Source organism: Paramisgurnus dabryanus, chromosome 2 (assembly GCF_030506205.2).
Source record: "Paramisgurnus dabryanus chromosome 2, PD_genome_1.1, whole genome shotgun sequence".
Lineage (NCBI taxonomy): Eukaryota > Metazoa > Chordata > Actinopteri > Cypriniformes > Cobitidae > Paramisgurnus > Paramisgurnus dabryanus.
In genome coordinates this window covers 23043322-23065927 of record NC_133338.1, presented here as the reverse complement: position 1 = coordinate 23065927, position 22606 = coordinate 23043322, and the positions used below count along the sequence as shown (strand labels likewise).

At 36.9% G+C, this 22606-nt stretch overlaps 1 protein-coding gene across 1 annotated transcript in view; it reads right to left on the bottom strand.

Annotated features, from left to right (window-relative positions):
• The window catches only part of htr2cl1 (5-hydroxytryptamine (serotonin) receptor 2C, G protein-coupled-like 1), a 149709-nt gene that overhangs the window by 8570 nt on the left and 118533 nt on the right, over window positions 1-22606 (bottom strand). Inside the window, exon 3 of the mRNA XM_065248661.1 lies at window positions 15107-15724. Within this exon, the coding sequence (XP_065104733.1) occupies window positions 15107-15497 (391 nt within the window). The 5' untranslated portion in view covers window positions 15498-15724. The remainder of the gene's footprint in view (window positions 1-15106; window positions 15725-22606) is intronic.

Below are 22606 nucleotides of genomic sequence, written 5' to 3'. Positions count from 1 at the left end.
GAACATATTCGGACAGTTACGAACCTTCGTCTGTATCCATCCATGTTTAATAAATCCCCCCTAAAACATGCTATCTTACGCTTGTCAACATTGCCTCCACGGCTCTTTTTGACTCCAGCTAAGCCCCGCCCACCCGGGGACATTGCAATGTTTACAAAGGGGTCTATAGGAAAAAGAACTTGAACAGTATGCCACCTTCTGAAATTAAAAGCAGTACGTCTAAATGTCTAAAATTCATTTAAATTTGATGTAGAAAAGACATCCATCATGACCACATTTGGACTACAATAAGCCCCTATTCAGAGGTCCAGTGAACGTTAATACTGGACGTTCAATAGATGTTGAAAACAAGATGTCGTCTGGCATCACAGTCTGCACCTTCATGCGACCAAAACTGCATGTGCAAAAAATACATTGTTTCAACGTCACATTGCATAGTGGGTTAAGTCTTAACATCTCAAAATCTTTACATTTAGTTGTTTAAACAAACAGTGCATGTGTTTGCTACTGTATAGTAGGGTAAAAATAGGAATCCACTTAGTTGTTTATGATAATCAGCCCAAAAAGTTTTTGCTAGGCAAAAGACGCTTACATGACATTATCAAAATAATGAGCCCGGTTAAAAACACATTGAGCAAGGCCAGATTGGGCTCCGACTCTGTCAGCAGTCTGTCTGCAGAAATGCTGTGAGAGAATTAGCCTGTCACATTCTGTCTGAGCCACTCGCTATGAGTGTATACAATAGCTTATCTTAAAAACATCCTGACATTGTATGTTACCAAAGGTAATCACCCTCGTGATTTTCTCTTATTTCAATCTCTCTCTCTCTCTCTCTCTCTCTCTCTCTCTCTCTCTCTCTCTTTCTCTCAACCTCAGTCAGTGCTATAGTTTCTATGCATCAACTGGCATATGCAGGCAATATTCTCAATCATAAACCCCATATCTCACCCTCTTTGTATCTGTTTTATCAGAAAATTATGCAGTAGATCTCTGAACCCGATTCACACGCAGATTCAACAGACTGAATCAACCTCCAAGGTCACCCCGCTGTATCTCCTGAAAGTCGCATACCAGCTCATTCACAATGAATGTCTCCCATACACACTGAAACACCCACATGCTTTCAAATATGTGGTAGCGTCGCTTGCAGAAATTAGTATTTTTATCACACACACCCACATCCACACACACAAAAAACATGATTAGACGCTGTAAATGAAATGAAGAGTGTGAAATCCATCATTGTCGCATTCACTGCAGTGGAAAGCAATCTCTATTGTTAGTGGGTGTGTGTGTAAGGATAGGCGTCTCTGAGTGTATAAGCATTAAAGCATTCGTTCATGTGAGTACATTTGTATTTGTATGCGGGTGTTTGAGTGTACACATTCACACATTTACTGCTGATGATATTTTGCTCTGACAGCTTGCTAGTAATGCGTGTGTGTGTGTGTGTGTGTGTGTGTGTGTGTGTGTGTAGAGGGTATTCTCCTCCTCTCATTAGATGCCAAAACCCAAGAAGCCTATATAGCATAAAAATGTTGCTGTTATTTTGAATACTGAATATGAGGGGTCCCATGTGTTTGTGTTGTATAGTTTTTAAATGTATAGTTTATGTGCGAGTGTGGATATCTGTAAATCAACACAATCTTACTGTAAATCATAAACGTAACTATTATACATGGCCGCTTATTATGAAGGTATATTTGGTGCAAAACAACTGCACACCTGTGACAGTGGAATTTGTATTTGTAGAGATTATCCACACATGTGTATCAGTAAACTTGAAGTCGCAGAGGACGAGATGCAAACTTGTAGATTTTTTTTCTTTCCCTCAAATACAACACAACAGTTACACATTCACAAATCCTTCAGTGCAGCTGCACAAATCCCATTTTACAAATCACAGATTAAGAAACTCACAAGTTCACATTTTTTGCTACAATTGATGCAGTAAATATGGTGCATAACCTACTTGAACGCCTGCATCAAATAATGTGAAGTCACAAACAAATTTTGTACATTTGCAAAATCAGTTTGTGCATCTGTGCGATGAGACTTGCATGTGTGTACAATTTATTTTTCACAAATATTTTTTTATTTTTTAAATATTTTCTAGCCCAAACACAAGTACATAAATACAACTGCTTGAATCTGCTGCTACGAGTTTCAAATACTCTTTTTCATGTGCTCTCTCTTCTGCACCAAATATCTCGAGATAAATGGTGCGAAAGTGATTTGTATACCTGTAGGCTTTGGCGAGCACTGTTCAGCACTGCCCACCAGGTGGCGCCCCCGACACTCACTGACGCAGAGTTTATTAATTACCACCAATGTTTCAGCAAAGTAAATCGCCTTTATCAAAGTATTATTTTCACCAAGTGGAGAACAATATAAATGGGAGTGCTAATTATACACACATGAAGGTAATTACATACAATATTCCAATGATTCATTAGTAAACAAAATATAAGTTCCATAAATTTCAAACCATCAATATAAGTAGATTAAAAAATACAAGCAGCAAATACACACATTTTAACTTTAAATAAGATACCAAATGATGTAAGTCCCATTCATTTTTAATATCATAATACCTATAAAAACAACCCAAATCAAAATCTACTTTTAAACCATGTGTGCCAATGTTCACATTTAATATACCTAAAAGACCTTCTGTCCAAGTAAAAATTGGTCAAACTCACCTCACCTTCTAGATGGAAATTCCCTCTCAATTCCTATATACAATAATGAAGGATGATTAAGTTCAACAAAATGCAGTGCTAATGCCAGGTTCATATTTCTGCATATTATTGCACTCTGATGTTTTGCGATGTGTGTTTTATACTCTCTATTTTTTTTTCCTACACATGATTTACCACAGTGACATGTTATCAAATAAATAAGCTTGTATTTGTTTGGGGGTGAATCCCAAAGATATTTCCATATCATTAAGATTCTTAATAAAATAATTTGGTCCCTTATATATTATTTTTAGACTTTATATATTACATTTGACCTTAAGGAAGACTTTTCTTCAATGTTAACGGATGATAACTGTCACAGGAAGGCAAGACATGGCAAGTTGAGTAGATCCAAATGCAGTTTTTAAGTGTATTAAATCCAAAAAAGGTACAGGAGCACAGGCAAGAACACGATCAGTAACACATGACAGGAAACAACCAACATAAAACAACGGCTGACAAACAGGCAATCAACAGGCAGTTGACAGAACAGAAACAAATAATTACTATGGAAACAGATGGGCAGTGGGTGGAGTATGAATTAATGTCCATGGCAACAAAAAAGGGGGCGGGGCAACAAAGGAATAAGAGGGAAATAGGGCAGACACAGATAGGACTCTTGACCTTGGCCATACCCACCATCGAGGTCCGGACTGTTTTAGTGAGTATCATAGTAAACTACTGATTATGTCGTAATATGTCTTCCGAATGTAAACATTTTATTACATTCTGTCTTAAAGTCTAAAAAACAGTACCTGTTGAAGTCATTAAAGTTACTTAAATAACAAAAGAAGAGAAAATCACTCACTGGTCCTGACTGTAACTTCGTAAAAAAAGATTAATCCATATTTAATTTTAAATATATATCTTTTTTTTGCCAACAATCCTTAATGTTGAGCTCTGCTCTTTGAAGTAAGTTGGTTTATTATTGGTTTATTATGCAAGTTCAGCCTTGCATTATGTTTGTATCTTACAGTTAGTATAATGCATGTAATGAATTCAGGGCAAGAAGAATATTTATCTAATATGGGGTAATGTGAAGTATTATAATAATTACATATCGTTTTCTTTCATGGGATATGGACCCCCTAAAGTAGCCTGGCCACCCCATTTATAAAATTCTAGTTCTGCCACTGCAATATTGATGTTGTATTTCAGCATATTAAGTGTATAATAAGTGTGTGCATATTGTGAATGAATTTAATAAACAAATTCTTGATAGCCTTTGGTTAATTCACTAAACTGATCCTATATTCAGTTAGCCTATATTTACTTAACTGACAGTGCCCAGGATGGTAACATAATTATTTCAATGTCTTACTAATAAACAACACTAATAAAGTCTTGCGCATACTGACATGGTTTGAAATCTATATTTATTTGATTGTTTTTTTTTCTGATGTGTTAGAAGTCATATATGTAGAGCAGAGAAATAAGAATTTTTTCCTGGGGTGCATGCCCTAGAAAAATACATATGGACCTCGGTATTTATAAAATCCTGCGTACGGCCCTGCTCACGACAATAAGAATCCACTCTCAATAGTGTATTACGAGCTGTAGGTTTTTTAATCGGATCCCTATATAAACAATTACGAGCTATCCACAAGTCTAAAAAGCTGATTTGATTTGGGTTAGCATCCAAAGTAAATGTTAAGAAATCAGAACAACTGTTTATATAATAATAAAAAGAATTTAGTTGTTCAGTAACCCGATTCAAAAAGACAGAAATAATCATCCAAATTAGTATATTAGAAGAAAAAGCATGATTTAAATATAAATCACATATTTTTCTTCACAAAAAGGTTATTTTGCAAAAGAAATCACAAACGTTCTTTCCATGGCCCCACCTCCTGTTTGAATTAAAAATTAGTCTGAAAAATAAAATAATTTGTTTTATGATATTAAAAATGAATGGGACTTACATCATTTGGTATCTTATTTAAATGTAGGCCTATGTGTGTATTTGCTGCTTGTATTTTTTAATCTACATATATTGATGGTTTGAAATTTATGAAACTTATATTTTGTTTACTAATGAATCATTGGAGTATTGTATGTAATTACCTTCATGTGTGTATAATTAGCACTCCCATTATATTGTTCTCCACTTGGTGAAAATAATACTTTGATAAAGGCGATTTACTTTGCTGAAACATTGGTGGTAATTAATAAACTCTGCTTCAGTGAGTGTCGGGGCGCCACCTGGTGGGCAGTGCTGAACAGTGCTCGCCAAAGCCTACAGGTATACAAATCACTTTCGCACCATTTATCTCGAGATATTTGGTGCAGAAGAGAGAGCACACGAAAAAGAGTATTTGAAACTCGTAGCAGCAGATTCAAGCAGTTGTATTTATGTACTTGTGTTTGGGCTAGAAAATATTAAAAAAAATAAAAAAAATTTGTGAAAAAAAAATTGTACACACATGCAAGTCTCATCGCACAGATGCACAAACTGATTTTGCAAATGTACAAAATTTGTGTGTGACTTCACATTATTTGATGCAGGCGTTCAAGTAGGTTATGCACCATATTTACTGCATCAATTGTAGCAAAAAATGTGAACTTGTGAGTTTCTTAATCTGTGATTTGTAAAATGGGATTTGTGCAGCTGCACTGAAGGATTTGTGAATGTGTAACTGTTGTGTTGTATTTGAGGGAAAGAAAAAAAATCTACAAGTTTGCATCTCGTCCTCTGCGACTTCAAGTTTACTGATACACATGTGTGGATAATCTCTACAAATACAAATTCCACTGTCACAGGTGTGCAGTTGTTTTGCACCAAATATACCTTCATAGCTTATTCATATAAATCTCATTTGTATGTTTTAGTATGATATGCTTTTACCCCAGTGAAACAATTGTGTTAGGTGTTGCGGTGGAGCTTTATTATTGCTTGTATCTAATAATTGTACATTTTGTACACATTGTATAAATTCATTAAATTAGTCATCTTGTCAAACAGTTGCAAAAATTCCCATTATATTAGGTAGTTTATATATGGTACAATTTTATTTCTATTGAAATTTCGTAATAAATGTGACCCTGGACCACAATTATAATGATCATTTTTAAGCTTCCCATTGATGTATGGTTTGTTAGGATAGGACAATGTTTGGCTATGAGATATTTAATATTTTATTAATTTGTCAAAATAAAGTCCTTTGCAACAATTAAGTTTTTATAGTAAGAAATGTAAATATTATAATATTTATCTTCATAAAACACAATCTTTACATAATAGCTTATAATAATTTTTGGCAAAAAAAAAAATGTATATTACATATACTATTAATGGCTGCCAGAAAAATAAGCATTGTGAACTGGATGAAGGTACATGCAACTACTGTGAAAGAATAGACACAAAGACTGAGACACACTGTAAAAAATGCAGCAGTTTGCCAGTAACTTACTGTAGATTTATATTTATCTTATTCATTGCCAACAGTCTGTTCAAAGAAAATGAAAAGTAAACATTAACAAGTCTTTGTCTTTACAGAATAAAATGATAAAAAACAGCCTCGTGCAAAGCATTCTGGGAACCAGAAATCCTTTTTCTGTTTTTCTTCTGATTTTGGTTCCCAAAAACACTTTGCATGATTGCTTTTATTTTATAGTTTTTCCTGTAAAGATAAAGTCTTGTTAATGTTCAATGTTCATTTATCTTTGAACAAATTGTTGCCAGTAAATAACATAAATTTAAATCTACAGTAAGTTACTGGCAAACTGCAAGTAATATTGTCATTTCTACTGAAATTTTTAACACGCTCCAGATATGAGATGAAAGGTGGGTCAAGTGATATTCCAGGTGGGCCGGTCAGATGGAGGGGGTCTTTAAAGCTTTAATCTCACATGTATAGTTTTAATATCAGATATTTAAGACAATTGTTAGGGTTGTTATTTTTTGTACATATTTTGGAACTATTTAGTAACTTTATATATATATATATATATATATATATATATATATATATATATATATATATATATATATATATATATATATATATATATATATATATATATATATATATATAAATGGTTTACATGTTTATTTATACATTCTTTTTTTGCATTTGTAATTTGACCCCTTACAAATCTTGCATCAATTAAGAACTTAGGATTTGATGAAAAAGGGTAGTTCTTTTAATTACATCAACTAAAACAAACTTGTTACTAACAAAAAATATAAATTTTATCTGAAATGCTGTTTTTCGAATTATTCTCATGTTGGTTATATAGTATTACATTACAGATTTTTGGCCAAAGGATAGGCTGTTATGTGGTGTGGGGCCAAGGTTGGCCAAGCCTCTGATTGGGTGGGCCAGTATGGAGCGAGATATGCGTCTTTATTACATGCGATAAATTAAATGATCTGAGAGAAATAAAACTATTTGAAAGAAAAAGTTACCACACTGATAGCAAAGAAGCATTTCATGAGAAAAAAAAGAATATTTGAGAGAAAAAGTTTTCATACCAATAGCAAAAAATAATAATATTTGAGACTAAAAAAAGTTTTGAGAGAAAGTATTTTCTCATGATAGAACATAAAAAATATAAATTTGAAATTTTTAAAATTATTTCTGAGAAAAAAAATCTCTCAAGTATATGTTTTTTGCTATTAGTGTGAAAACATTTTCTCTAAAAAAAAAAGTGTTTCTATCAAAACGCTTTTCTTTGCTCTCGATGCAATTTCTTGCTCTCGTGTCAGGATTTTGCTTTCTCTGTGAAAATTGTGTCATGGGCGGGGCCACGTTCCTATTGGCCAGTCGGGTAAGCATCGTCTTGTCTTCGGAATCGAACTGAATCATTACACCGTTGTTCGGTTCACCTAGATAGATGCCGTCTCTGCTTTTAGTTGAGCACGTACATGCTAATGTTTGAGTAAGATGATGACACACAACTCGATGGATAGGTGGCTGAGCAAGTTCACAGCACTGAAGATTAAACATTAAAAAATGAAATGGTACTCTTATTCATGAATGAATGTGTATTATATTATTAGCTTGCTAATCGCTAATTAGCCATCATGCTATAGGTAAACTTGCAAATGCCAAATGAATGTTTTGATTCACTCCTTATTTAGTGAGTATAGTGATCTAGTTTCTACCTTTGCACTGAAGAGTACAAGCACCTGAAGAGTAACTGCTTGTTCATCATATACAACCTCCTGTATAACTTTCAACCAACGTTAGTGTGCATGGAAGGTGGCAATGCCACCCGTCCCGTGAAACACGGAATCGTCCTGTATTTACAGGCAAAATGACGCGTATCAAATCAATACGGGATGCGATTTGTCCCGTATTTTACATACACTCTTAAAACGAATGTGTTAAATTGAGACATCTTTCTTATAAGGACAACACATCTAGTGTTTTATTTACATGAACTCAAAATCAATACGAAATAACACATAATGTGTTGAATAGTTTAACACAAAACAAAGTGTTAAAATTAACACACCCAGTGTTGTTACAAACATCATTATTGATGTGTTAAATTGTGACAAGTGACAAGAATTACAATTATAAAAAAGTAGGTCTGATATGCTCCAATAGTCATCTCTAGTACTTTCATTCATTTCAGAAAGCCTCTATAGTCTATTTTCCTTATAGTTTCAGGTAAGCTTAAGCTTCTTATTGCAAAGCAGTTGGGGAGTTTTTGAATAAATCAAGTCCAAGTGAATGACATCAGAGGAGCGCAAGAAAAATTCGAGACAGCTATGAACTTGACAGAGAACCTTCCTGTGCCTCGTCCATTAATTGTATATAGCAGGAAAAGTTAAGTCTTCTCAGCGTGAGAAATACAAGGTGTGGTGTGTGACCATGTGAACTGACTGAAATGCGTGTGTCTCACTGTGAATGCGTGAGACTCGAGTATTTTTTCCCCAAATTTGAGTATCAAAGCATATGTTTAATCTATAATTACTAAGTTATGGATCTGTTAATTTAATAAGTTAATAAAAATATGGTTCACATCTCACAAGTTCCTCCAAAGCTTATTTTGTGTGTGGGTGGTTGAGGAGATTCTCCCTTTTATATGTAAAGCGCTTTGAGTGTTGCAGAAAAGCGCTAAATAAGTGTATCAAATTATTATTATTATTATTATTATTATTATTATTACTTTGTTGCCCTATTTATTATTGTCATAGCTGTGTATTCAATATGACCATAGTTGTGATATTGAGAGACTGAGTGCATCTGTTCACACTGATTTCAATAGCAGCTATCTTATTATAATGGTATCAATGTTAATATTTTTATGAAAACAAAAAAACACATTTAAGTTATGATATACCACCATCGGGACTGTGGTCACCGTAGCCCCGACCTGTGTGCCCCCCCCGCGCTGCGGCAGCTAGGCGTGTACTTCCATGCACACTAACGTTGGTTGAAAGTTATACAGGAGGTTGTATATGATGAACAAGCAGTTACTCTTCAGGTGCTTTGAGGCTAGCAAGTGCAAAGGTAGAAACTAGATCACTACTCACTAAATAAGGAGTGAATCAAAACATTCATTTGGCATTTGCAAGTTTACCTATAGCATGATGGCTAATTAGCGATTAGCAAGCTAATAATATAATACACATTCATTCATGAATAAAAGTACCATTTCATTTTTTAATGTTTAATCTTCAGTGCTGTGAACTTGCTCAGCCAGCTATCCATCGAGTTGTGTGTCATCATCTTCAAACATTAGAGTGTCCGTGCTCAACTAAAAGCAGAGACGGCATCTATCTAAGTGAACCGAACAACGGTGTAATGATTCAGTTCGATTCCCAAGACAAGACGATGCTTACCCGACTGGCCAATAGGAACGTGGCCCCGCCCATGACACAATTTTCACAGAGAAAGCAAAATCCTGACACGAGAGCAAGAAATTGCATCGAGAGCAAAGAAAAGCGTTTTGATAGAAACACTTTTTTTTTAGAGAAAATGTTTTCACACTAATAGCAAAAAAAAAATTTTTCTCAGAAATAATTCTACAAATTTCAAATTTATATTTTTTATGTTCTATCATGAGAAAGTACTTTCTCTCAAAACTTTTTTTTAGTCTCAAATATTATTATATGAAATGCTTCTTTGCTATCAGTGTGATAACTTTTTCTTTCAAATAATTTTATTTCTCTCAGATCATTTAATTTATCGCATGTAATAAAGACGCATATCTCGCTCCATAGGCCAGGCCCACTTTGGCCGCCCGTGAAGCCAGGCCTGGTACAGATATCCACCTGTTTCTTCACGTAAATGCGGGCGCCGCCATCTTTGAGCTTTCCGGTTTATGACTTCCGGTGAGCCGTTTTGACTGGCTGTTTAATGTTTATTATGAAATCCAAGAAGACCGACATAATTTGTGCAGTTAGGGGTTGCCATATTAGCTAATACAAACGCAGTAAATCTCTACAAAACATTTGTTTTAACCCAGTGCACATCTGAATGTGTGGTGCACATGCAATTATGATCTGCATTTACAAATCCATCAGTAAAACCTTTCATAGAAACTACCAGTATACAATAATTGTTTTAAAACAACTAATATTATGCTGATAAATATATGCTGATTTAAGTTGGCTGATTTATTTATTCTGCTACTATAGAGTATATTATTACAAAAATTCGATTACAGTACAGAATATATACGACATAATCTGCTTAGTTAATGTTTATAATAGTTTGGAATGTGTTTGGGCGTACTTTTGATACTCGTTTTAAATCAAAAAACAAATACTTTAAAAAGTAAGCAAATAATTTCATAAGCTAATGTCTCCACCTGCGTAAGAAGCGATGTAATAATATTTTCATAAAACGATAACAATACTCAATACATGGAGTAGGCTAGTTTAATATGTTTATTATGGTTTGTTCAAATAACTTACAATGTGTTGAATGAGAAAGATACTGCTGACTATGTCGGACCACGTGAAGCTTGACGTGTCACCAATCGCCATAAACAAGTCCATTAAAAATTGCCGTTTGAAAAAAGCTCACACTAGATGGACAGTTGTGACATTTTAAACCATTCCATGAAAAGTTAAAAACACAAAGTCTTGGTAAATCCATGTACAAACACTTGACTGACTTTCCCATTGTAAAGATACTGGTATGTCTCTGCTTTTATATTTGCGCATTGAAGACCCATCAACTCCGATCAACAACACGAAATGATTGAATATATCTTCATGTATCAGGCTACTTCTTCATTTCATCCTCACACTGGTTCATACATGGCAGGTGTAGTAAATATTAACTGTTTATATCAGGGGTTTTCAAACTTTTTGTGTGTGTGGACCACTATTTGTAATCAAGAATTTTCGCGGATCACCTTATATTACTAATAATATTTTATAATAATAAAATGTGTCCACACAAAGTCCTGAATAAATCTGCACATCTAAATAGTCTTACTAGCACTAAAACTATAACTATAACATTGCATCAGTACAACAGGTTTCTTAACCTTATATCATAATTATTTATATACATATTCTTAGTGTTGGGAAAGTTCACTTTCTACATGAACTAGTTTAGTTCACAGTTCACAAATTTTAAAATGAACTAGTTCAGTTCATAGTTCATATTTGAAAATGTTAAACTAGGTCACAGTTCCAAAAATGAACTAATTTATAGTTATTTTTTTCCCATATTATTTTTTTTAAATGATTGCCATTATAGCCCATATACAGTAGAACCACCACAGACAGCAATTATTTGATCAGTTTTAACACTGAAGCTAAATGCGTCAGATTCCATCTTTATGTCCAACTTTAAATCCTTATCCAACCAGGGTTTACATTAGCATTGACTGTCTTTTAATTTTTGTATTTGCTTACACATACCTTAAGAAGGCTAGTCGGGTGGGGGTCGCAACCCGGGTGAGCGCTGCGAGGCATTGCGTGTATGACAACTCGCAGGTATTGCACACCACACGTGCACGTTAAATAGCGTGAGCTTAGTCAAAGTCTAATTCAAGATCCGGAATATGTGTTAGCAGCCTATGTTAATCGTTAATGATTTAGGACAAATATGATGTTATTTAATGTTAAACTATTTGAGTTGCGCGGCAGGAATTTCAGGAGCGTCTGTGTTGTTGTGATGACGCATGCAGCGTGACTGGTGAACACCGAGTGGTGGCGGTGTTGCCAGATTGGGTGTTTTTTCCGCTACACATTAAGGCCTGTTTACAGTGTGTTTTAGTCGGGTTTTCGCCTGGAAGAATATACAAATCTGGCACCCTATTGAACGACGTTAAACTGAGAGAGCGTGCCGTTCACAGGCACCAGAATGAATGAGTTCACAGTAACGTTTATTAGGCAGCAGTACACGTTCGCCCAAAATATGAACGAGTTTGTATATTAAAATATACATATTCTTATTTTGCCTTTTCACGGACCACCTGCAGTACCCTCACGGACCACTAGTGGTCCGCGGACCACAGTTTGGGAATGGCCGGTTTATATCATGTTTTATGCGTGCTCCCACTACCGGATGGCAATAAAAACGGAAGTCTCGGACCGGAGAGGAAATACGTCACATCACCTACTTTCGCGTTCGAGAAACAGGTGGATACTGTACATGTTTGAGAAAATGTCTGACTTGTATTTGAAATCAGACATCTTTCAAAAAAATTGGACACCATTTGAAACACACTTGCTTTAAAGGCTTCAACACACTTGAAAAAAAATCTTTGCTACCTTCAATTTTTTGTTTAATCAACTCATACATGTTAAACTTATTATTTATCTTCACAAGAGATGAGTTGCTACAACTTATACAATGAAGTTTTAACTATATTTTATAACAACTTATATCTAGTCAAGATAAATAATAGTAAGTTAAAATGACTTACAGTGCATATAATAATGTTTAAACCACACAGATGATATATTGCCTTGTGATATACTATCTAAACTGCTATTAAGTGCCTATACACTCTAAAAATGCCTGGGTTATTTATTTTTGACCCATAATGAGTAAATATTGGACAGAACACATGCTGGGTTAAAAATTACCCAATTTTGGGTTGATGTTCTGCAACCATGGGGTATAATAACCCAGCAGTTGGGTAAAAACAACCCAGCATATGGTCAATTTTAACCCAGCAGTGTGTTCTGTCCAATATTTACACATTATGGGTCAAAAATAACCCAGCCATGTTTAGAGTGTATCATTATAGTTAATTTATTTTGGTTTTAAATGTATTTATTTTTCCTTTTTTTCCTCCATATGCATGTTTATTTATTTACTCCATATTTTGCTTACTTCGTCTAAGAGCGCTCTGTTTATAAAAAAAGTTCAATAAAAAGTGAAAAAAGAAAAATCGATATTTTTGACCCATACAATGTATTGTTGGCTAAACAAATGCGACCTTAAGTCATTAAAGGAATATTCCATTTTCTTAAAAGAAAAATCCAGATAATTTACTCACCACCATGTCATCCAAAATGTTGATGTCTTTCTTTGTTCAATCGAGAAGAAACTATGTTTTCTGAGAAAAACATTGCAGGACTTTTCTCATTTTGATGGAATTTAATAAACACCAACAATTAACACTCAAATCAACACGTAACGTTTTTTTTCAACAGAGTTTCAAAGGACTATAAACGACCGTAAACGAGGCATGAGGGTCTTATCTAGCAAAACGATTGTCATTTTTGACAATAAAAATAACAAATATACACTTTTAAAGCACAACTTCTCGTCTAGATCCGGTCGTGATGCTTCACCGTGACCCCACGCAATACGTCATGACGTCAAGCAGTCACAGAGGACGAACCCGAAACTCCGCCCCAGTGTTTACAAGTGTCTTGAAAGAGGACCGTTCTTACGTTGTTGTATGTCAACTGATACTAATTAATGTCTTTGTGTCAGTTTATTGTTTACAATGGTCCGCAAATGTGCGTTTTATATATGTAACACGTGACCTCCCTACGTCACTACGCATTTACGTTAGGTCACGCTGGACCGGATCTAGACGAGAAGTTGTGCTTTAAAAGTATATATTGGTTACTTTTATTGTCAAAAATGACAATCGTTTCGCTAGATAAGACCCTTATGGCTCGTTTGGGATCGTTTAGAGTCCTTTGAAACTCCGTTAAAAAAAACTGTTACGTGTTGAGTTAAGTGTTAATTGTTGGTGTCTATTAAAGTCCATTAAAATGAGAAAAATCCTGCAATGTTTTCCTCAAAAAACATAATTTCTTCTCGACTGAACATAGAAAGACATCAAAATTTTGGATGACATGGTGGTGAGTAAATTATCTGGATTTTTCTTTTAAGAAAATGGAATATTCCTTTAAGACGTAGTCCAAGGTCCCATATAATGTTTTGATTCAAATCTAACTGTCAACAGATTATGTGAGGAATATGTTTAGGGGTCAGGAATACAGTTTTAGTATGAAAACCTTTTATAAGAGAGGTTAATTAGAGATCTTATAGTTTCAGGGTATATACAACGTGCATGTGTGACTTGTGTGTTAACATGTGTATGTATTTATTCCAGTGTGAAATAAATCCTCTCTTTCCGATGCTGTCCTGATCAATAACGTCCTCTCTCAAAGTGACACATGCAAGCTCATCATGTTCACTATCTACAGCTGACATCCAGCTTAGATCATTTAAAGCTAGGACATCTTCCACAATCGATACAGAAGAGAGTACGAGAGAGTTTGTGGCCTCTTTGTGTATAACTTGAGCCTGAAACACTCTACAGCATAAAGCAGCTCTTCTGCCATAGGCGATATTTCTGTGGATGAGCAAAGCAATGGCAAACAGAGTGTAATCCCCTACAACCTCTCTTCCCCTCTTTATATCTGTTTTTCTCTCATTCTTGTCAGTAAAGGGAGATTTTATGCTATACTATAAAGCTGTTTAGTCGCCACCTCTGGCTCTTTGTTTTTCTAACTTCGCTGCGTGTAAATTTTTTAAAACTAGATCTTTATTTTCAAAAGAAGGAAAGAAGATAAGGACATTATATGATCTCCTGAGTTTTGGCAGAATGAGACCAATTAAACGTGTTATTTAACCAGGGTAGTTTCTGTTGTGTCATTTGTATAATGAGCCGTATTATTTGGAGGAGAAGATCTTCCTGGCACCAGTAAAAAAAAACCTTGGGGTCTTAAAGGGAAATTTCGCTCTAGAGTTTTGGGAAAAGTGACTTCACATAGTGCTACAGTCTGTATAGCCGATAGGGACTTCCTAATGGTTTGCATTATGTAAAAGTTTGCCTTCAATTTGCATGAAACATGAAATACTTAATAATGATCTCTACCCACAATCCTCCTCTCCCGCCAAATCCAGTACTTCAGTCCTGCATCTACTGTAGCAGTAATAATGTTGAGCAGAGCAAGCGTGAGCTCTGTGCTTACTCACCATACAGGATGTTTATAAGAGAGATGGGCATGACCAAGATGCCCACCAGCATGTCCGCCACCGCCAGCGAACGCAGGAAGAAGTTTGTCGCGTTCTGAAGCTTCTTCTCCAGCGACACGGCCAAAATCACCAAAATATTCCCTCCGATTGTCAAAATGATAATCACCAGTATCAGAAGGGCTGGCCAGTTCTTTTCCTTCATCGCTTCCCTTTCTACCCCATGAGGAGAGGATGAAGAAGAGGACAGATTGAAGCTGTAGTCGGTCCCAAAGGAGCTCTGGTTCAGACTCACAGTGGTATTGCCAGGCCAGACCATCCAGCCAACTAGGTCCAGGGAGGATGTCGTAGATCCAAACCCAGCCAGTGCTGGCCCGCCAGGTGCCCCCATCATCTGAATGTGGCTGCCGTTTCTCTCTCCTCTCCCCTTGGACAGCGTTTCACTTGGAGTTCTTGTCAATCATGGCCAGTTACGGAGAGAAGTTTGGAATTTGTGTTGTGTAAAATGCGAAGCGAATCACTCGAAATGCTATGTAAAAGAGAAATCTACTGCGTTAAGGATATCCATGGCATTTCCTGTTGCTTGTTTATGATACAGGGTCTTGTTCATGAAGATCATATCTGTAAAACAAAGAAAGACACACAGAATAACGTATTAAAACTGTTGTAATCAAAACCCCATAAAAAGAGTAGGAATAATGTATTTGCATCTGAAGATATAATATGTTGCACACCTTGATAAACCCTTTTTAGATATAACAGTATAACTCTATCGTATAACTTTAAGATTTCTGTAAGATCCAACAATTTCAAACCCCAGTGCCGTCTAGTCTTCAGGGTAAATGAGGGTAATTGAGTTCACTAAGTTAAAATGATATGCTACAATCTGGGTCTCCACCAACCTGTCACACCTCACTGCACTGGGTTACAGAAGGCCATTATTCATAAAATCTGAGGTTACTCCTTATTAAATTAACAGGTATTAATAACTTAAGACACCTGTCAAAGGTAATGTGATGCATGTCATTATTATCATGATGGGTGGGTAATTGTCTTCTCATGCATCCAGTCACTTTGCCTTTGAACCGGTCCCCATGTATAATCAGCTTGGGTAATTGCAGTCCTCACCTCTTCGGTTAGCCTCAGCATTATAGTAGGTTTAGACTGACGGCAATTTGTGTGCGTGGGAATACTAAGTACCCTCGTTGCACAGAGGCCTACATCAAACCATACTGGCTTCAATTAACCGAACATAACCAAAAGAAGAAGGGGCTAGAAATGGAATAATAGATAAATCACGGCCTAAAATGTTCACATGCTGAACCTGTTGTATTTTGTCAGAACTGCATTTCCTTAATGGGGACATTTCACAAGACTTTATAACAATGTGAATAAAAATATTTGCTGTCCCCAGAGTACTTATGTGAAGCTTTAGCTTAAAATACCATATAGATAATTTATTATAGCATGTTAAAATTGCCACTTTATAGGTGTGAGCATAAATGTGCTGTTTTGGGTGTGTCCTTTTAAATGCAAATGAGTTGATCTCTGCACTAAATGACAGTGTCGTGGTTGGATATTGTAGATTAGGTAAGAAATAATTGAAGACGGGCCATTGAATTATAAGAAAATAATGCACACCCAAGGTGCAATGCGGTACGATGCGAATAATTCAAGGGACCAGAGTCAATTATTCCTCTTATACCACGGTTACCACAAACATTGAACTGGTGCCCATTTTTAAGACATTTGACAATTTAGCTGTGCGGTTATCAGAAATGAATGTATACCCATTGAACATTTCTCAGCCAATCAGAATACAGCATTAAACAGACCCGTGGTATAAGGGGCGGTATTATCCCCTTCTGACATCATAAGGGAAGCCAGATTTCAATGACCTATTTTTTCACATGCTTGCATGGTTGATAGAAGCACTGGGGACCCAATTCTAGCACTTAAACATGGAAAAAGTCAGATTTTCATGAAATGTCCCCTTTAAATGTTCACATCAGGAATGGCAGATCAATTGGGTAATTACTTTGGGTTTTATCAGTTTTAATTTTAAAAATAAAAATGGATTAGCAATAAGCATTTATCTATCTTTATAAATGTTTGCTATTGGGGGTCAGAATGCTATAAGAGTTCATCATAAATACTTTCATTTGTGTTTTGAAGATGTAGGGAAGGTCTTACGGGTTTGGAATGACATAAGAGTGAGTAATTAATGACAACTTTTCATTTTCATGTAAACTATTCCTCCTAACACTTAATTTAATTTAATTGGTTGAAAAGATAAAAGCGATCTAGATCCAATCTAAGGGTGCTTTCACATCTGTAGTTTGGTTCATCTCCGGACCAAAGGCAAAAATGATACATTGTAGCTTTTAGCAGTTTTGATTCCTTTTCACACCACATTGCTCTGGTCCGCACCAGTTGAAACAAACCAAAATGCATTCATGTGATAACATCCACATCACTCATTGGCCACATGTCTTTGAATGTACTTCATAAACTTGGTCAGAATCAACGTGCAGGAAATTCCAACGGAACCCCGGAAGTAAACAATAAGGAGGAAAATACAGCGGACACCATGGAGAGACGACTGCGCACTGTAATTATGTTCGTGGTTGTTATACACTACATAGTTTGTATACAGCACTCTAGGCAAACTATTTCCCTCAGAACGAAGCATGGATACGGCTTGAAAAAAATATTTTAATGCACTGCAAACGGCGAAGCCACCAAATTTCTATGAGGCTCCGCATCTGTGCCCACGACCTGCCATTGCGCTAATATTGCTAAGAGAAACTGTCAACAAACTCATTCTATAATGCACAGCGCAGTTGACTATGGCAGCTGGTTTAGTCCAAAAATTTGCAGTACTTTTTGCAGTTAAGTATGTTTGATCTCGGACCACATTCTCACCACAAACGAAGCACAAGGAGGTTTCGGTCCGCTTGTTTGGTCCGCTTTTGGTGCTCACTACAGTTTGATTGTTGCATTCTCACCTGCCTAAACGAACCCTACCAAGTGAACTATCGAACTCTGGTACGAATCAACCAAACTAAATAAGGCAGGTGTGAAAGCACCCTAAGCAGATAAAGTTGACAAAAAGTATTTCTCTCTTATATAGTGAATTTTCTCCAATAGACAGAAAATCTGAAAATGCTGAAAAATATGACATAACCTGTCCTGGTTTCCATCTACAAAGCTTATGAAATAGGTTTATTTAGTGCACGGACAGCAGTTTTCGGATACACAGGCATGAAAAGAAAAGAGAGTGAAAGGGTTTTATTCCTCAGATGCAGTGTATCTCTGTAGTTCACCTTATCTCAGGAAGCTGGAGATAAAGCAAACAACAGCAAAAAGTAAAATGACCCAACACTAAATAAATCACTTGATAATCACGTCCTGTGTGTCACACATGCACACCCACCGTAAATTAAAGTACGTACAAGTTCAAGGAAAGCAGTCTGGTCCTATTATAAAAGAATAGAGGATCTCTCATGAGAGACATGCTAGTTGGTAAAGAGAAACACAATTGGCCGTATTGCGGCTTCGTTGAAACAAAGGTCGGCATCAAGGACCTCAGAAAGACTATATGTCTCAGAATCTGCAGTGATGTGCGATACAAGCAAAACGCTGACAGTTCATTAGAGAGAATGTTGAAAGATGAGCGTCAGGTTAACAAATCTGATGGAGGCTCTAAATAACCTGATGAGAATCTTAATCTAAGTCTGTCTCTTCACCCTTCAGATGATTCTTCATTTTCCATTAATGAAGTGGATGTGAGAGCACTCCCAAACTGAGATTCTGCATTCCAACAATGAGTAATTAGCCTCCACAGCAGAAACCAATCAAGTATCTGTGAATTGGGTTAAATTAGCATGAAATAGAAAAGGCTACAAGACACAGGGACAATGCACAAACACGTTTCTAGTTCCAGTACATAATCCTTTAATGAGCAACATTTGGCTTGGAGCTGGAGGTAGAGTAGGAAAACAATTCCCTTGATTCCCTACTACTTGAGATAAAAACTTTGATAACAACGTGCAATTATTTTACTTTTTAAAAGGGTTGCATTTATCCATAAGCCATTCACATTTATTACATGTGTGGTAATAGTTCTTTTTGGATAATCGCCCATATCCAGCTGTCTCATATCTTATAAAGGGCTACCTTATAATGCTTAATGTCATTTCAACTCCACATTTCACGTCTAGTTACTTAATATGGCAGATAATGTGATGTAATAAGTGGGATAATGTGCAATCAGTCAGTCGTTATCGCAATATAACCCCCTCAAGGTTAATACAAGATCACCATGTCAGGGTTTATTTTGTGATAACAACCGACTGACTGCACCTTATCCATTACTTAGTAATTGAAGAGTTTTATCTTAAGGCATTAACCCTTTAGGCGCCAGAGGTTTTTTCCTAAAACGTTTAATTTTGACATGTTACTTTCAAAAGGCTATATCTTAAACGTGATAAGAGATAGAGACTTTATGTAAATTAGAGAAATATTAAGGATGACACACTTTATGGAGGGGAATAAAATGTCCCATTAAATTTGCATATTATGACGTCATATGTGGCAGCCATCTTGAATTTTTATGAAAAGTCACATGTTTGAATGATAAAATGCAGCACTTCTTCCCCCCAAAAATGTCCCTAACCTTCTGTATGCTATATTGCACAATACTGAATGCTCAGGTAAATACTAAGTAGTAAACAAACTGATCTGCGCGTCGATAGACTAACGTTATGCATAATGGCTCCTCCTCTGCCCCGTGTAACACCGCCTCTGCTCCTGCTACGAGCCGCATGGCCAGATCTGCCTCGCATGCGCCCCGAGTGGAGAGAATTTGCACAGCTGGGACTATTGCCTTTACTGTCGCCGTGATTGTGATGAGGTACACGGGACGGAGCACTGGAAGTCGGCCGCTCGCCCGACAGACTCCCAGGGCCCGCTCGGGAAGACGCAGCTCGCTCTACATTGCTTGCACGGTAAAAAGACTGGACGCGCATATTACCTCCAGCCTCATTCCCCACACCTGTAACACACTTGCTTACCCGATGAATTCTCCGACCCCGTGTAACATTCCCACCACTGACATTGGGCAAAGGATTTATCATTTGTGCTTGGTGTATAGCTACACTTTCACTTTGCCAGCTGCATGATTGCAAAGCAGGGGCGCGTCTGAATCGTGGTCACTAAATGAATCACCAGCATCTTCTGAAGGCAGATATTCCCCTTCAGAATCATTGTCAGCGAATATAAGACCCAACACTTCATTGCAGGTAAGCTTTTTTGATGCCATTTATATGATCATGTATTGAAAAAACTCGCTGAGGTTATCGCTCTGATAAAATGACTCACTTGCACACTAGCTATGCTGTTGCGCACTTCAATGCGCTCTTGCTCTAAGAGTTTGTATAAAAGCATGCTGTTTTTCTGAGTCCGGTATAAAGTATGACATGTCTGCCATCTAGTGGAGGGGGCGGATGAACGAAATTTGACACCCTATGTGACAAAATCGGCAGTTACATTCAGTGACGCATCTTGTCGACAAAAGTCGACCGTGGCGCCTAGAGGGTTAAGGCGGAATAAAGGATTAATGTAGAAATGGTTTCAAACACTGACCCAAAGAAACTTTTGGAACTGGATGAATATTACATATTTAAATTGGAAAATGAAATGCAGAAATATTTTTGGATAAAAGGAATTCTGCACAGACACCTGCTCAGTGGAGAAGAACAGAAATTCTTCTCCACTGAGACCAGTTTAAACACCCTTTTACTTTCTGGCAGGAAGGTTAAATAGTCTCCGAAGTAATTCTCCTTGAAAGTGTATGTGTGTTAGTGTGCGTTTGTGTGAAATACGGATAAGAAATTAATGCTTAGTCTTGAAGCTGTCGACAAAGATCAGGAGACAAATGAGAAAGACTGCCAAACTAAGATTAGATTAAAGAACTCTAGAGGTCTTCACGGGTCCACTTACATCTGAAAACCCGAGGTCCGACCCGAGAGCCGAGTGGGTTCGAGTCTAAAATTTTCATATGTGCATCGGACATGGGTATAATAATAGCGGCATCGGGCCTTGGGTAATTTAAAATGAATGTGTTATTGCCGAACACACCCGAGACAACCCGAACATTCTCGCGTGTGCGTCAATGTCCTTTACTAACCCCTCCTCTGTTTGCGAAGTGCGCTTGTGATATTGTGTGACTGTTGGTAGGTCCATTTTTGTTGGGACACACCTGCTAGAGCTGGTCAAAGAATTGCCTGCGATTCTCATGTGTATCTCATAAGGAAAGCCGGTTTGGTGGTTAGAAGTAAATCGCCAAAAACTGCTTTCAGATGGAGCGGCATTTACTACACAGAGCTATATTTCACAAAGATTATTTCATAATCGTGAAAATCGCCTCTGATAATGTATGCGATTTTGCCTAGCTTTTTGGTGAAATACTGCTCTGTGTAGTAAATGCCGCTCCATCTGAAAGCAGGTGATGGCGATATACTACTAACCAAACCGGCTTTACCGATAAGATAAGCATCAGAATCGTAGCCGATGTTTCGCCCAGCTCTACGTCAATGAATGTTAAATGTACATTTTAGCGATTACCTTGGTGTCGTCTCAGACAAAAAAGTTAAATAAATGGAGCAGCGGGCCAAATTGGTTGCAAGGCCACCAGGTTTTCTTTTTGTCTGACTGCTGCGTGCGGGACTGTAGACTGTGCCGTTTACATTCGGGTCCAGTCGGGTAAAAAAATGGCCACTGGTTCGGGTCGGACTCGGGTTTGTTTCTGGTCAGGTCTTTCTTAAAGGCGCTCTAAGGGAATCTGTGTGACCCACTTCTTGTTGACGTTCGAAGTGTTGTCAAACAAAATGAAGCGTAGCTAACTCCTCCCCTTCCCTTCCCTTCTTTCTGAATGAGTCATGAATGCGCCCAACCCCAACCCCCCCTCCCAAATCCTTCTTGTCACTTATTTTCTGGAACACTTTGTTATGTTTCGTGGTGGTAGGTTTGACCACTTTGTTTTTGTTGCAGTTTGTGGAGCCTGGGGTGTCTACAGAGACCGTGTTTTTTTAAAGTGTGTTCAGGGTACAGGCAGCTAGCAGATAGTGAGGAGATGTTTAATGTTTGAAACAAAAAATGTTTTATGGGCTTAAATGCATGAATTCGCCTAGAGCACCTTAAAAAAAGATTTATGCACGTCGGGTTCGGGTAAAAAATGATTTGGGTCATTTTAGGTCAGGTACATTTCTGAATGAGTCATGAACGCGCCCAACCCCAACCCCCACTCCCAAATCCTTCTTGTCGCTTATTTTCTTGAACACTTTGTTATGTTTCGTGGTGGTAGGTTTGACCACTTTGTTTTTGTTGCAGTTTGTGGAACCTGGGGTGTCTACAGAGACCGTGTTTTTTTAAAGTGTGTTCAGGGTACAGGCAGCTAGCAGATAGTGAGGAGATGTTTACAGTTTGAAACAAAAAATGTTT